General features: G+C 33.7%; 2 protein-coding genes across 2 annotated transcripts; one reads left to right on the forward strand and one right to left on the reverse strand.

Annotated features, from left to right (window-relative positions):
• The first annotated feature begins 2,912 nt into the window (after positions 1 to 2,912).
• On the forward strand, positions 2,913 to 8,160 carry LOC144431214 (uncharacterized). The gene is made up of 4 exons (XM_078119048.1): positions 2,913 to 3,111; positions 3,292 to 3,426; positions 6,189 to 7,473; positions 7,601 to 8,160. Exons 1-3 carry the CDS (start codon positions 2,913 to 2,915, stop codon positions 6,911 to 6,913), a joined length of 1,059 nt encoding a protein of 352 aa, XP_077975174.1. The 3' UTR covers positions 6,914 to 7,473; positions 7,601 to 8,160.
• A 1,161-nt stretch (positions 8,161 to 9,321) lies between these two features.
• LOC120332956 (protein myomaker-like) lies at positions 9,322 to 14,778 on the reverse strand. Its single transcript, XM_039400303.2, has 5 exons — positions 14,545 to 14,778; positions 13,765 to 13,910; positions 11,958 to 12,078; positions 11,546 to 11,667; positions 9,322 to 11,257 (listed from the first exon to the last, which is right to left on the reverse strand). Exons 1-5 carry the CDS (start codon positions 14,677 to 14,679, stop codon positions 11,104 to 11,106), a joined length of 678 nt encoding a protein of 225 aa, XP_039256237.1. The 5' UTR covers positions 14,680 to 14,778; the 3' UTR covers positions 9,322 to 11,103.
• Positions 14,779 to 16,055: the final 1,277 nt, after the last annotated feature.

A 16,055-nucleotide genomic window follows, 5' to 3' on the forward strand; every position in this document is an offset into this window, starting at 1 on the left:
AATAACCTGGTTTTGGAGCAAATACACAGATTGAGTTTCCTGATCCGTCATCACAAAATTTGCATCCCTTTTCGTCACATTTATTTCTAGTTGGATTTTTTTCTGGTATACATATTCTCGAATTACAACAAGAGTCGGTACTACCGTCGCAATTATCATCATCTTCGAAAAGGTTAATAATAATAATAATAAATGAGTGAATAACACGATTTCAAAAATCAACGCAAACACCAAATTAGTCACAATACAGTCAGTAATCATAGAATTGCAAATTACTTGGTAGAGTTATGCATTTTCGTCTATGTCTTTCGTTGTTACACCACAAATTTCTGGAAGCGTGATAGTTGAATTCATTATAAAATGGCCTGTATGGCCGAGGTAGAATTTCAATTCGGTAGCGGTTAGCTATAGTGGTCTGTGCTGCAAAAGAAATGCAAAGAATTTTTCGGAATTGTATTTGGTTGTATCTTTTCAAAATAGCTGACGAAACTTTTGAAGGATACATACATACATACAATGTAAGCATTGTCTTTGCTTGTCTTCGGGGCTACCACTAAGTATCGGACATCACAATCCTCCTAAATTCTCGCAATATGCAATATTATCGGCGTCAATAGCAATACTGGGTTCGCAATCTCGGTAGTCAGAAATTTACAAGCAGAGCAAAATTAATTTAAATTTAAAAAAAATGTCTTAAATTCGAAAACATTGCAATTTTGAAGAGCATTCAAAGTGTATATATTTGATTCCACACACGCAAAAAGGCAAAGCCTTCAATATTTGGCTCAAACTGACAAATCCATCGCATCCTATAAGTGACGTGATTGATACGTAATTGTTCCAAAAGCATGGATTCCCATTTTAACCTTTAATATTTGGCGTGCAGCCAAATATTTTATCACATTATTGTTATAAATAAACAAATACTTAACGATTCCAATTATAACGTTTACTTACTGAGAGCACATCTGTTTTTTCCTCGTTTACCCCATACTTCACATCTTTTATCGCAATGCTGTGGATCTCCTCCTTCACTTGGTATGCATCGATAATTTCTACTGCGAACTGAAAATTGTAAAAATAGATGACATTACATTAAACGATTGACTGCTCAATTCAGTATTGTTGGGACCACATTATTCAAATTTCATTGCATTCTCGAATCAGTCCAATACGTTACAATAACTAATTGTCCTACTGCACATGCAATATTCATCTCATTTAGGTCGACAGGTGTTATTTATGTACAATTCAAATGTTTGTAATGGTTGGTTATACCACTAGTTTGTTTTGAGCAAGGAATAAAAATTCAATACTATATTTATTGGTCTAAACCAGAGGTGTTCAACCTTTAATAAAGGAGGGCCAGATAGAAATAACTGGGTGGAACCGCGGGCCGCACCTTTATTTAACATAGGCTATCTGGTGTATCTAGTGTTGCAGGCACAAAAATGTTGGTTGATCTCATGACATGCATTATTTGCACAAGCTGTTAAGGCATTGTAAAGTCATAGGCATATTTAAATTCGACTCAGGTATAAGCTTCGCAACGCAAAGGGATTGGAATTACTTGCACCTATCTAATTAAATTGAAAACTCGGGTTGCGGGCAGCACAATATTCAAAATTGGCACTTCTCCGCGGGCCACATAAATTTTCCTTGAAGGTGCATTTGGCCCGCCGCTCACTCATGGTTTAAATTGAACTATGGATAGATACATTGCATTGAGTACCAATTACGGAGTTTATAGTTAATTCATTACAGTTCAAAGCTTCCCTCGACTGTCAGGAATCATTAAATAAATAAATTGAAATAATTAAAAATGAATATCATTCCTCTACTAATCTATATTTTCAACAAATTATAAATATACTTAATGTCTTCTACACTCGAATAAACGCAGGTGACAAATACTGACAGCAGAATAGCACAAACCGGCCCTATAACGATGTAACGACAACACATCGTCAATTCTTTTTGTGAAAAATACTTTGTTGTTTATATGCAATATTTCTCCAAATATAAAAGAAACCGCCCACATATCTGCTTATCTTCCTGTTATCCTAATTCCAGTATTGGATGAAACCCGGTTTGTATGGAAAATTTATCACTGTAAGTGACTGAATATTGCGAATGGAAAAATCAGTTCCTGATGTCGTGAACTCGTCATCTGGCACACATGAAAAATAATGCACATTGCCAGTTTGAATATAATTGTATATCTACACTATTATTCGATAAAATACTTTTTTAAACAGTTCTAACCCTCGTTGATTGGTGTTTTTGATTCCTTAGTTTATTAATTTTCTAGTTTACGCTTTATTTATAACTTCTTAAAGATCTGTTTGTTGTCTTGGGCAAATAGGAATGTGTTCATTCGTTATATCAAGATGTGTGTGTTATGGACTTTTTTGAATATTTTTATAGGTAATTGGCGTGATTTTCATAAATTTTAAATAAATAGCCAATTTGTAACACTGTCGAAGCATTAATAGGTTATTTCATCAAACGGTAAAAATATACTATATATTTTATATATCGCACCGTTATCACGAAACAATGCAAGTATCGTGGGTACCAGGAAACACGTGGTGTTCTAATATATCACGAAGAAATATAGGGTTAAATAAAAAAAAGGTATCTGTTGGACTACTAGATGATTCACTGTTGACCGCAAAAACATTCGTTATATAACAATGTAGATCGATGGATTATGTTAAAAAGTAGGTTGTGAAATATAGGACACGCGGTAGTGAGCTGAGTCATATTTTACTGCAAAAAAGAAAACCGGAAAATAGAGGATCAGCATAAATTGAAAACAAGAAAATAAGAAGATGCATTCATTTTTTGAAGTCATACCCGGCGTCAGATTAAAGTATTCTAAGACAAATTTACCTAATTCATTTAGCAAAATGAAAACACTGCTCGCCGTGTTCGCTATTTTTGTGTGTGGTTGCTATGGTGGAGATTTAACTGAATGCGAATCGTTTGATACAATCAGAGAATGCAAAGTTCTAGGTATTGAAAACGCTAAAGAATGCGCGTCACATGAATGCAAGTGGTGTGGAAAAAATCAATCAGATAAAAGTCCCAAAGAATTATCTTGCATAGGTATAATGATATAATAAAGCTTTGTAAATTATCGAAGCGCTATGTTAATTTACATAACACTTTGAGCATACGATTGTTTCATTATATAGATATATAGTATGTTCTTTATTAATCTGTCTTTGAGTTTAAAGTAATATAATGTTATTTTATATTTTAATGTAATGAAATTACTTATTCCAGAGAAAACAAAATATACAACTTGCAAATGCGCGACAGCTGTGCAATGTCAATCGACGATTGGACATGACTGCAAGAAGGAAAATTGCAAGTGGTGTCCCGAGTCAGATAAATGCATCATGACTGATTCGGGAGAAAGTAAGTTGAACATGGATATATATCTCGAATTTATGCAGTATAGACTTGATCAGCAGTTTCACCAGAACTAGTCGATATTATTTTTGGAAAATTGTATTTTCCCTAATATTGCCAAAATTAGACTTTGTCGACATAAAAACTTGGCTTGTACATATTTACGAAGTTTTGAATTCTTTCCAGTCGACAAGTCCGGAGTTTGGTCATAATGTAGCAAATCTTGTCGATGTAGAACCCAATTTCAGTTCAAGAAACCTTGCATCGATTCAAATACTCATAACTGCGAAAGAATTTATGAATCATGTAATGAGAATATGTACCTTATCCAGGAGGTTAGTAACTTTCAAAATATATCCCAAGATTCTTTTATTTTAAGAGTTGAAACAGACTGAATTATCAACTACATAAGCACCAAAATCCGATATAAAAACTTTTTTACGGCGATAAAACATTATGCACCTATTCACGAAATATGTAGGTTTAAGATGTTTAACTATTTTCGGTAAAACGATGAGTGTTCATATAAATATATATCATAACTATAAATATTAAATGGTGAAATGAAGAAATTAATCGGAGTTTTTCCAAATCTCTCTGACACATCCACTTTGAAATATGCAAATTACGATGAATGGTTAGGTGCTATATTGCTGTCCAACATCAAAATAAATTTGTTTTCAATAAAATTATTATTATTATTAAAAATTAAAATTTAAAAATTATCCACTATGACATAGAAATACTGCCTATTTTAATATGTAATTTGAAAACTCATAAGCATTATTACCTTTAGACAATAGACCATAGACAAAGATGTATACAGCCAAGAATAAATATTGCGCTACAAAGGCAACGGAAGCTGTTGTATGAGTCGAAAACGAGAATGTGGAATAAAGTCTCTTGGCACTTAGTTTTCAGCTTTAGGCCCAGATCCAAGAAGAAAAAGAACAGTCGATCCGGGCGAAGATATTGAAGACATATCAACAGGCTTGTCCATGGGAAACGTCCCATGGGATGGGATTGAATGGGACAACACAAATTTGTAATTCCCATGGGACACGTGGGAAATTTTTAAGTCACCCATTTCTACATAAGATTACGTTTTGTGCACGTATAAAATTATCATTATGTCTTATTGTCTTCAACGGTGCAGTTTTAACTTTTAACATGGTAGTGAAGTAACGTGGTATCACAACAGTACGCTTGATTGGACTGGAATATAAAAGCCAAACTTACGCCGGGAACCATTGTTACGTCATAGTTTCGCTTCTAGCATTTTAAACTAAGAAGACGAATTATAGTCTACCGGTACGGAGGAGAGTTGAATCTGAATTGTTGAGCTGGGTTTCATAAAAAGTGCTGTGGAGCAGTTATTGCCAACACCCGAAAATGAGCAATCAAAAATATGAGTTCCAAAATGTATCTAAAATTGTGGTTTCCAAGATGTTAAGTGATAAAAAATGCCACTTGATTGATGTTCCAAAAGAACACGTAAACTTGTAAAGTCTTCAACTGTCGATGTTAAAACGCCGGAAATATCTGATGGTATTTTGGCACCATTTTTTTGCTGCGCAAAGTGCAAAACTCTATACAGTTGGTATAAGTTGATCAATGGAAAATGGGTTAATCAAAGTGGTTACGGAGTTGCAATACAGCATAGCATAAATGTGGTTCTTCTGGCGCGTCTAAGGATATCAAAAGATATTTTGATGCCAAGCAGCAGGAAGTACAAAAACCACCAGCAGCATTGGCGAATACGTGGCAAAAAACAGTTGTTGAACTACTTACATCACATCCAACAGTATCTATTTCGGCTGGATGTGACATCCTATGTGATGCTGCTAGCTTTATCGCAAGATCTACTCATGCTGCAAACAAGGTATATAATTACACAATATCACGACAAACAGTGTCTCGTTCTATTCTGAAACAAGGAAAATTAGCAAAACTTCAATTTCAGAAATTGTTTCAAAATATGGCACAAGATCCAGAGTGTGCAATTTCAGGAATAGTTGATTTTTGGTCTGCTAGACAAACATATCTGTTGCCATATGGTGGAATTATTGCCTGTGGACTAGATCACAATTGGAAATGGTTTACTTTTCCTCTAACTAATATTAATATTGATAATAGTGAATCTCATACTGCGAAATTTACACACAGCTTTTTTTTTACGTGAATTTCTTGCGGAATCTACCACTTTCTCCAGTCCATTATTTGTGTGTACGGATAATGCAGCAACCATGAAGGCCGCGTTTGATGGACGGTTTGATACCGATATACAAATTCATCGATCTGGTTGTACTGAGCACAGGTTATCAACATGCGTTACCGATAGCTTCAGAGTGGGCGTGATTTTTGAACTGGACCAATTCATGTGCCAACATTCATATATCGAAACATATTACAATACACGTCAGTCAAAGGCATCACAGCTCCCGTTTTCTATACCAACAAAATCTGCAACACGGGAATGGCGATCATATTACCGGTACCGACGTTTTAATGCCCATTTGAAAAATTACTCACATTACTGTAATGAAGATGATGAGGAATTTCTGAATCACATTCCGAGTTTTGCTCAGATTAAAGGAATGCTCTTTATACATGAGAAATTTAAAACCTTTTTTGACAAATTAGAAATTAATGGTGCTACATCTCATTTAATTTTGCTGTTATACTTCATCCTAGACTATCAGTTGTACAAATTTATTGTTGATATTGACAAAGAGACTTTCAGCAACATGGTGAAGAAATATTGTCAGAACTTTCACAGTATTATTGGGGAGAAACTTGGCCATATTGCGGCAGTTCTCTGGCAGTTACTGCTGCATTCCTCACTGGAGTTGATATTTCAGCAAAAATAGAAGACATGGTCATGTCAGTTACTCAGAAGAAAAGTGATGTAAACATCTCTAAATGGGCCAATGGCTGGGTTGCTTTTTCTAAGTCTGTTATTCCAACTGTTATTTCATTCCTGAGTGATTTGAATCTTTCCTCTGGATCGTCTGGTGAATGTGACGTAGCAGGAATTGTGGAACAAAAACCAAAAAGTGATTTCGACTTACTTTTTGACCCTGTACCTAAGAAAGCACTTAAATATGATGGCCCGATAAATAACAATAATCTTGAGAATGAAGTCAACCTGTTTCAAAAATTACGGCAGCCAAATTCCCACCCTATGGATTACTGGAAAAACGAACACAAATTCCCATTATTGAAAGCTGGAGCAAAAATTGTTTTGGCCGTACCGGTATCATCTGCTTCTGTAGAGCGTTTGTTCAGTGCGGCCGGGCTGTTTCTGACTAAACTTCGACAACGAATGTTACCTTCTTTGGTTATCAACTCCGTCTACATCAAATATGCATCAAAAATGAAAATAAACGAAAAAGTTCAGGTCTCCAAATTAGCAGAATTGTTAGTCGATGAACAGGAAATTAATGATTTGTTGAATGATGAGGAAAGTGACTTAGAAAGACCTGACCTATAAGACCTGATATTTCATCCAAAATTTTAATTTTTCTTCAGAAAACCGTATGATTTTCTTGGAACTGATGGTAAAACATTTGGTTATGTACTTCGTGTCCATATATATGAGCATAGCTCTCTTGTTGGTTATATAAAATTTGTGAATGTTTCAATTGAAAAAGGATGAGATGGGACAGAAAAAATTTGTCCCATGGACAAGCCTGCATATCAAAATGGCAGTGGCCATTCGTTTTTGATTCAGTATTAAAAATTTTAGCGTCTTCTTCTTGACGGCTATTACTGCTGTATTGCTTTCTGATCACTTGGAAGTCTGTTGTTTTGCGGCAAGCTTGTTTCTGCCAAATAAATGTGCCCCTGATAGGATTTTCCACTGATCGATAATGGCAATCTCGTATCTAGTGAGCCCCCTATTAACAATTTCGTGAGCATATAGTTGTGCATCATGGTTCTGTATTTTAGAATTTTTATATTAAAAAGATTATTTTATACGACCTATCAAAACCTCCAAGTTCAATGCCAGTAGACGAAGTCGATGTATATGGAGATATAGCAGTTATCAAGGTATTTTAATTGTTTATTTCAAAATATTTATTTAAATCTACTATTCGTTGTTTGTATTAATAAACAAATGGTGATAGTTAATTTTCTTGAACTTAATACTTGTCGATTACCATGCACCATTTTACAGTTGAAGGGATCTTTTCCTCGTTTTGATGATTGTATACGCCAATATGTTTACTGTGAGACGAAGGGATTACTGAAGACAGACAATGCGTTGTTGTCGGATGGGGCAAAAGTAAACCGATTCTCGTCCAAAATATTTCATTTGATTGGCCCACTGCATATTTCGTTTCATAAACGAGATCGTTTTCGATCGAGATCTTAATACTCTATATGTATCTTTATTTTGCAGTTGGACGTGGTGGAAATTCCACGTGTGCTTATAAGGCGCAAGATGGCGTAGTGTAAACATTTTCATATGATGTTTGTAGCGCATGGGGCAACGTCTTTTATCCCTCCGCGCATTTTTGTGCAGGTCGTATCGATGATAGCGTTGATGCATGCGCTGTGAGTTTCAAATCATGAAGTAAATCTCTTATGAGTGTAACTATGAAATATTTCAATCAAAATTTCATTTTGTACAGATCAACTTGAGCTATTTAATAAAGATAGGTTGACGCAAATTATACCAAATAATGCTTCAGTACGCACAACCACAATTATAGAAATACTTTTTGTTTCTGTAAATCCTTTAAACATAATTAATATTTATTTTGATTAAACTTAGATTATAATCCATGTTTTGTTCAAAACGTGTTTTAATGGAAATTTTAATGTTGAATTGAATTAGTTGAATAAACTAAAACTTTCGTATATATTCTTGTTTTATGGTAAATAACATAGATGAGCATAATAAAAATATAAAGGCTTTAACAAATATAATAAGCTAATAAATTGTATAATACAATTCTTGAAAAATAATTAGGCTTCATCTTCTTCAGTTAGCCTACTATCATTACTTTTACAAAGTACACATTGCTTTTTTCCGAAGTAATAAATTATTGAAAAAGTGCTTAATAGCGTTATTTAATTAGTTCCCCGTTTAAAACGGACGATGTATCCAATCTTTTACAGAATGACATTCTTAGCATAACGCGTCAGTAGTTGGGAGCTTCTTATTCTTTTTTGTTTCGATCTGCGATGAACAATATAAATTAGTTGCAGGAAGATAGAGGAAGTCGATTGATGTGTCAAAGTGACAAGAACTTCGTTAACAAGGATTCTTGATGGAGTTGCAACAAACTATATTGGTTGGGGGTACCTAAAAAACCAACAATCTACGCAAACATGGCTGGATGGAAACTGATTGGCAAGGAACCCTATTCGTACAAAATGGATCGATAGTTATCTCAGTAACTAGTTTTACCATATTCCCATGGATATTAGTTGGCAAATGCAGAAACAAATTTTCACGTTGTCAAACAAGTGCGTATTTATATGAAGTTAGTAAGGAATGTTAATCAATCCTACACTGCAGTTTATTGTTGTTTCAGAACTAGGCAAGGCTATAAAACCTAGATCAACACTATGTTAATTATGTTTAGCTCATTTACTATACACGCAATCGTTGTTGTAAGGGCTCTCTTATTGCTGTGTTGAAGAATGATAGCGAGAGAGAGAGGGAGGTGGGCGACATGTTTCAGTCTTTTCGAAACTTCGGACTTCACGCGACATATTGAATCAATATTTTAGCGGTGTATAGGTGTCTAACACATCTGCAGTCGACAATAATCCATACCTTAATACTATACAATGTAGAATTTATTCAATTGTCATAAATTATTGAAATACTTTTATATTTTGATCCACACCACTATACAATTGTACATTGCACACCATATACAGGAATGGTATAATACATAGGTTCTCAAAGTGCTCCGTACGGAGCCCCAGGGCTCCGCGAGAGAAACCCAGGGGCTCCGCGAACTCTTCAAAATACTGACTCAAAATTTTGTAACTGTTCAAAGAAGCAATAACAGCATTGATAAAATCTGACAACAAATAGCCTCGAAATATGGTAAAGAGGCGGAATTAAAAAATGACATTATTTATAAGCAGGAGCGCAGCCAGGTTTCTTAAGAGGCAGGTGGTTCAAAATTGGAATCGGAAATTTCCGCGCAACATTCTTTGCGATTAAAAAAACGGATAACGAGATTTCTGTTGCGTAAAATATTCAATCCATGACCGATGCGAGCATTTAACGTGTCTCATCGTTACTCACGTTTAGTTCGAGATTACTATTAGGATTACTGAAATGTAAATACTATTCTAAAATAACATAAAATATGTGATAAACTGCCAACTATAAATAAATTGGAATCGTATTTTTGCGATCATGGGATTTGTCAAACTTGATTTGTTCTTTTGCACTTGAGATTATTTTTAAGCAAGATATCGCCGTTTAAAAAATCACAATATTTGGGCAAAATACGAACAATTGAAATTTATTTTATTGCATTCGGCTCTGCCGGTAGTTTCAGAATGAAAAAAGGTACATCGCGGATCGCGCTCACAATTGACTGTGTTTCGATTTCGCAGTTACTACGATGAAAACCTAACATAACACCAAATTTTATGATTTACAATGTCTATAAAAGCGTTTTCAATCTGAGGTGAGTCTGCTGAAAACGAAACGTGTGATCTTTCATTTTAAGTTTCAGTTTTAATATTTTAGAAGGCGTTTTTCAATTAAGAAATTTGAGTTGCGGATTTACCTCTTTATTAATTATTATTTTTAGCCTTTCATCGCCGATGACTATAATATGGTAACATGTTTTTCACATTAAACTCATACTTCCCCACGAGAACAAAAAGCAATTAACGTCGTCATTGTGTAACAATACATGTATATGCCGAGGGAAATTTTTGATTTAGGGAAAATAAACACCGGCGTAAAGATGTTTAAAGGTTCAAAAACACGCCATGCTGAAAAATCGGCGATTGTAACAAAATGATATCGCGCTCGTTATTAGCGGCGTTTTAAGTCTTTCAATGTCAAAAGGGAAAAGATTCGCCCCCTAATTTATCAATATGTTGGTCAAGTGTCAAATTTACAGCTTTAGTATATTATGTTTGAAATTTAGATTTATCTATGACTTGTGTTAACCCTATTAAAAAGGGTTCAGCATTTAAAATAAGTAAAGTACTTTTAACTTGCTCAGGATTATTAATCTGAAAGTAAAATTTTAACATTTATTTTGGGGCTCCGCGAATAATATTCAACCTTTCAAGGGCTCCGCAACACCAAAAGTTTGAGAACCCCTGGTATAATAAATAATCACACGGTTGTCAAGCGATGGTTATTTTCAGTAGTTTGAGTATCTGAATTGCCTATTTTTCAGCGAGAACTTGCTTTCTATACGAATAAGTGCTAAATAGAGACAGAATAAAAGAAAAATAAATCACGTTACGAAATACCTGCGTTCATCTGACTGGTTTCAATAGAATAATATGTATAGCGGTAAGAAATAAAAATAAAAAGGCACTAACACTTCATTATAAATGTACAAAATAGTTGTCATCGTTTTGCGTGCGCCAACAATTTTTGAAAACACTAGATTTCATAGAAGTATTCGCTATAGAACCGCAACGCACACTTAACGGCATAATTTATGACTACTCTATTTTCTGTTAACAGCAGCACAGAACCATAGAAAGTTTTCCACAACTACAAAATTTTTCGTTTCCCTTTGGTTTCTCTCCATCTTCAGTCATTTGCAAGAAAAAATAGAATGACACAGCTATCGAAATATGGTGGAGACTGTGAATAAATCCATAGTTGATACTGAAAAGATATAACTTTAGTTAAGGAACTATAGTTGATATGGTAAAATGGGCAAAGTCAAAACTTCCCCGATAAACCATTGCATATGCATCATATTCGAACGCCTAAACTCACGTCAAAAAGCTCTTCGACTTTGCGTAGACAAAATAATTGAGTTTTCTGTGGGTTTAGTGCATTTGTTGACTAGGTTTTGTGAAAAGCTACAGCATAACAATACGATGCAATTTACTAATGAGTTATTTTAAGCCATATAAATAATTTTTTTGAAAAGGTTTTATTACTACTAACCTATTTTGAACGCAGAACAGCATCACCATTGAAAAAGTACCGAATAGCAAAGCTGGAAGAATGTTTTTCAACCATATCGTCTTTTCGGGATAAAATTTCTTTGTGTCATACATATGCCTACCCTAAATTTAAAATGGTTAGGTGGTTAAATCGCTTTTAATTATACTCTGAAAGGTCTCACAACGCCCTGAAAAGCAATAATTGTTTTTTTTCTAAAACATGAGAGAAAATAGAAAGCAATTACCAAAAAGTAAAAAGCTGGACTAAACATGTTAATGCGCAGAAAACAACTCCATTGCTTTTAAACTTATTGAAATGGTCAAATATCAATTGTTACATCCATTTTTGTTTCACTTTTTACTATTTAACTTTATTAAAAGGGTTAGAATCATATTGAGTAAAATACACTTACCCATGAATATGCCAGAAGTATCCCTGCTATAATTAAAGGGGGAGAGTAGACCCCTATTCCAGTAGAGGTTTGATAAATACGAATACTGCACATCATGCCACATGTAATACAAAATGTTAATCTGAAAAATATAAAAACAAATTCTAATTTGAAAATTGAATCCTAATTCAGTACCTTAATATTTTGGTACTCTCGTAGTTTGTGTACCAGGTTATGGTTAGGCCATAATTTTATTCTGATTTTCCTTATTTTAGTTCTATTACGGGTTCGGCAACTGTCTACATCCCTGCCCATGGTAATCAGTTTCTGTACACAAATTGATGTAAGGTAGGCGAACAAAATTAGTTACCTCCATATTGATACACATATTTCTGGAGCGCCATATTTTTGAGTATGCTTTTTGAAATAACAAAAAAATCATGAATAGGAAACATTTTTATTTTTATTAAATGTTCTCCATTCTATGTTTCATATTGTTTGCCAAAGTAATTCATGATTTGGTAAAGACTCCAGAGAATCATGATTCTTCCTGTATTCACTTCAATAAATAATATTTCTATACAAAAGGTCATCATATATATATATATAGCACACAACATTTCGATTAGAGTAGGTTTCTTTTCAAACGCTGCATCTTGACCCCTATGTTATGAAAGAGTTTTGATTAAATTTCTTGGTTTTTCGGTAACTATTACGTCTTGTGAGTGTCAGTAGGCGTGCTGTTTGGATATGAGTTAAAAATGATAATGTAAATTAGATGTGGGATTTAGACCAGGGGTCTCCAACACGCGTCCCGCATGCGGCCAGCAAAGCATTTTTTGCGGCTCGCATCGTGGTTGAGATTTTTACAGAAAAAACTAAAATAGTATGATGGCAACTATGAGTTTTATCGTGTTATTCAACATTAAGAGTCCGGTACAACGAACTGTTAAAAGTAAAACAAAAATTCCCCCCGTTATGCCACTTTACCACGTTCATATTTTATTATACATATTGTAACAATTAAATTGTAAATTCAATCATTCCATTTCGCGTTTTTATTATGACGAAATAAACAAGTTTCGGTCAGACAATGGAACTGTGCAGTTTTGAATCATTAGTTGATTATGGATTATATGTGCAGTTAACGCAAAACTAGATTATTATAAACTCATGTATCATTACACAGGGGGAAAAAACATGTTTATAGTGAAACAATTCGCCACGAAAAGGTATCGCAAATAAAATTTTTACTGATGAAACAGAGAAACTTTTCTCAAACATAAACAAAACTTGTGAAGATTCAATGAAAGCAAGCTTTGCCATGAGTAAGATGATTGCGCAATCGTCGCGTTCTTTCGTTGAGGGAAGCTTTATTAAAAAGTGTATTTTGAAAGCTTGTGAAATAATTTTTTAACAATGAGAGTTAACAAATCATCCTTTTGCACACGACTAAGGGATGAGAGTTTGCATGCTGTATAAAGACCAGCAAACAAACGCAAAATAAGGCCAAACATCGAGTCTCTGATCGCTGCAAAACGGTGCCAAATAACAAACAGAAGTAAACGAATATGTTTCAGGTCTCGCTTAGTGTAAGATTCAAGGGTAATTTCAACAAATATATTCAGATTAACTTTGTTAAATTTTGTATGACAATTTTGTATCTAATTTGCGACCCGCGTCGTCAATAAATTTCACAAAGTGGCCCGCGACATATTTTGAGTTGGAGACCCCTGATTTAGATGATGATCCTGGAATTACTATAGTATTATTACTATCGTAACAACCGAAATGAAAATAATAATAAAATATTACTTTTCTCACTCACTTTCTTACTCTAGTGAATTTTGTTAAATTAACAATTGTAATAAACATCCCCAGAATAAGTGAATATGTTGAATAATATTCAAGTAACTCTTCTCCCATAAAGCAGAATATAATCGACAATCCTGGGCATTGACATAAATGATGCATCTAAATCAGAATATTGGTTTGATTATTATAAAAGCCTACCCAACATAAATTACGCTCTAACAAAATGAATAAACTAAGACATTGTAGGTTTGATATTTCGAAGTCAAAGCGACTTATATAACTTTTGATATAGATTATTTTTTGTCATATTGTCATATTAGGAGGCGTGCCAATTTTTTTTTAAGATTTATTGTAATCGAAAAGGCTTAGGAAAAATACTACATATAGTTCAAGATAGCTTATCCAATTTATTACAGCCTGTGTTATACGGTAAATATAAGACTTAGACACAAGATTATTTCAGATGCAATGCCAGCGATTAAACTTGGTTGCGATTTTCTGCTCGAAGGGTGATAGGTTTTATGTAATATCTTGCTAGAACTTGACATAATGAAAGTTTATTCAGCAGAAAATCATCGTTCCCTAACGGAATATAGAGTTTGATACAATCATTGTACAGCAGTATACAAGTGGTGCAAAATGATATACGTTGAATGAAAACAATAAACGATAACTATAAACAATGACAATGTTTTGTGATTTTGTTTCCACTTGGGAATATGAACATGTATCACGTAGTAAAATTATGTTTAGTTGAAGTCTTTCAATTATATTGGCATAAACTTTAACTTACCATTTGGAATATTGTGGCAAAGAGGTAAATAAATCCTTCAGCGTGTAGATATTTCTTCATAGCCAATGCCCCGGGGGCAATAAGGCTTAGACTGGTGGCAGCCGGCAATAAACATTTGAATATTGCTAGACCCATTCTCTATCCTTCATTTGAATGTGCAATTACTAATTTCTTATTATCATTCTATCAAAAACCGTTACCCTATGAAGGAGTACATGAGAGAACAGTAGGCGAATAAGATTTCGTGAAGCTAAGAACTGTGCCAAACAAGTTCTTAAATTCTGGAAATATATTTTTGAAACTAGAACATTTACTCGTAAAACGTGAATAAAAACAAGTTCTGTCAATCTGCAGGAAATTAGGATTTGTCTATATTAAAATAAACGTTGACAACATCATTTTGTGAACATAGGGTTGCATTTAAACTCAATTCATGATCATTAAACGCCACTATTTGACAGCTGAAGGAATGTCGAGTTCATAGGGCAAAAACGTTATATCCCAACTTGAAGCGTTATTTAATATATAGTTCATTTACATTCTTATGATCACAATTGATATTATTGTATAAGAATTATATTATATTTAAAATCATCATAATTCTAGGATTCAAATTTTTTTCAATAATCAATGATCTCTCTAAAAATTGTAATTGTTAATATATTCTATATCTTATAACCTGATCTAAAGCGCAAGTATCTAAAATCCAACACAACTCTAACTTAATAATATCTTTTTCTTGCTGTAAGTTTCGTGTTACTTGTTTACATAAAAAGAAAATTTATTGAACTAAGGTTAAACCAGTCCAATATTGATGGCTCGTATTTTTTGAAGACTTTGAATAATCTGTATATAACGTAAGTGCCAAGTCAGTTTCAAGGTAATTCTTAAGCGCTTATAAATCTCTACCTCTAGCCTCTGCAACGTTGCTACACTGCTGCAATTTTCTTTTATGAATTAAAGAAATTTTTCATTGCTCCACTCTGGTTAATTAGAAATTTATGAAACACCTACATTTTTTCGTGTTTAATTGCGCAATTATTCGTACACACAATGAATCGTTATAGAACTTCGATTTCTGCAAAATGAAACAAACTTCCTTTTGCAAACGCGATATGTACACAATTTTGTTACCTGAGATATCAAACGTTTGATATAAAATTACCAAAAATCAAGTTCCTCACTCGCCTTGTAGGTTCAACATCATTCTTACTAATTTTTTTCAAAGTTCCATGAAATCTATGTTTTGCAATGCTAAGTCACCTTGCCCAAATACCGATATTTTTAAAAAGTCATTGCCATGTCAAGCTAGTACTCTGATTCCAAAGATACGAATAATTTAATGTGCATGCTCCTATTCCTTGTGGATGCAAAATGCCTGAAACTGTTTTATAAATTTTTTAATTAGATTAATTTCAAATTGGATACGTCCAGAATAAAATCTATTCCTGTCTGTTAACTGACATTAGATCAGCCTATATCACGTGCTCAGATAAATTGTGGAATCATTG

Source organism: Styela clava, chromosome 13 (assembly GCF_964204865.1).
Source record: "Styela clava chromosome 13, kaStyClav1.hap1.2, whole genome shotgun sequence".
Lineage (NCBI taxonomy): Eukaryota > Metazoa > Chordata > Ascidiacea > Stolidobranchia > Styelidae > Styela > Styela clava.

What these genes read in the sequence shown, in the direction of transcription:
- LOC120332956 (XM_039400303.2), bottom strand. Translation starts at nt 14,679, where the DNA reads ATGGGTCTAGCAATATTCAAATGTTTATTGCCGGCTGCCACCAGTCTA. An exon ending in TTGCCACAATATTCCAAATG is followed by an intron (nt 13,911 to 14,544) that starts GTAAGTTAAAGT and finishes ATTCTGATTTAG; the next exon opens with ATGCATCATTTATGTCAATG. An exon ending in AAATTCACTAGAGTAAGAAA is followed by an intron (nt 12,079 to 13,764) that starts GTGAGTGAGAAA and finishes TATATTTTTCAG; the next exon opens with ATTAACATTTTGTATTACAT.
- LOC144431214 (XM_078119048.1), top strand. Translation starts at nt 2,913, where the DNA reads ATGAAAACACTGCTCGCCGTGTTCGCTATTTTTGTGTGTGGTTGCTAT. An exon ending in CAAAGAATTATCTTGCATAG is followed by an intron (nt 3,112 to 3,291) that starts GTATAATGATAT and finishes TACTTATTCCAG; the next exon opens with AGAAAACAAAATATACAACT. An exon ending in CATGACTGATTCGGGAGAAA is followed by an intron (nt 3,427 to 6,188) that starts GTAAGTTGAACA and finishes AAATATTGTCAG; the next exon opens with AACTTTCACAGTATTATTGG.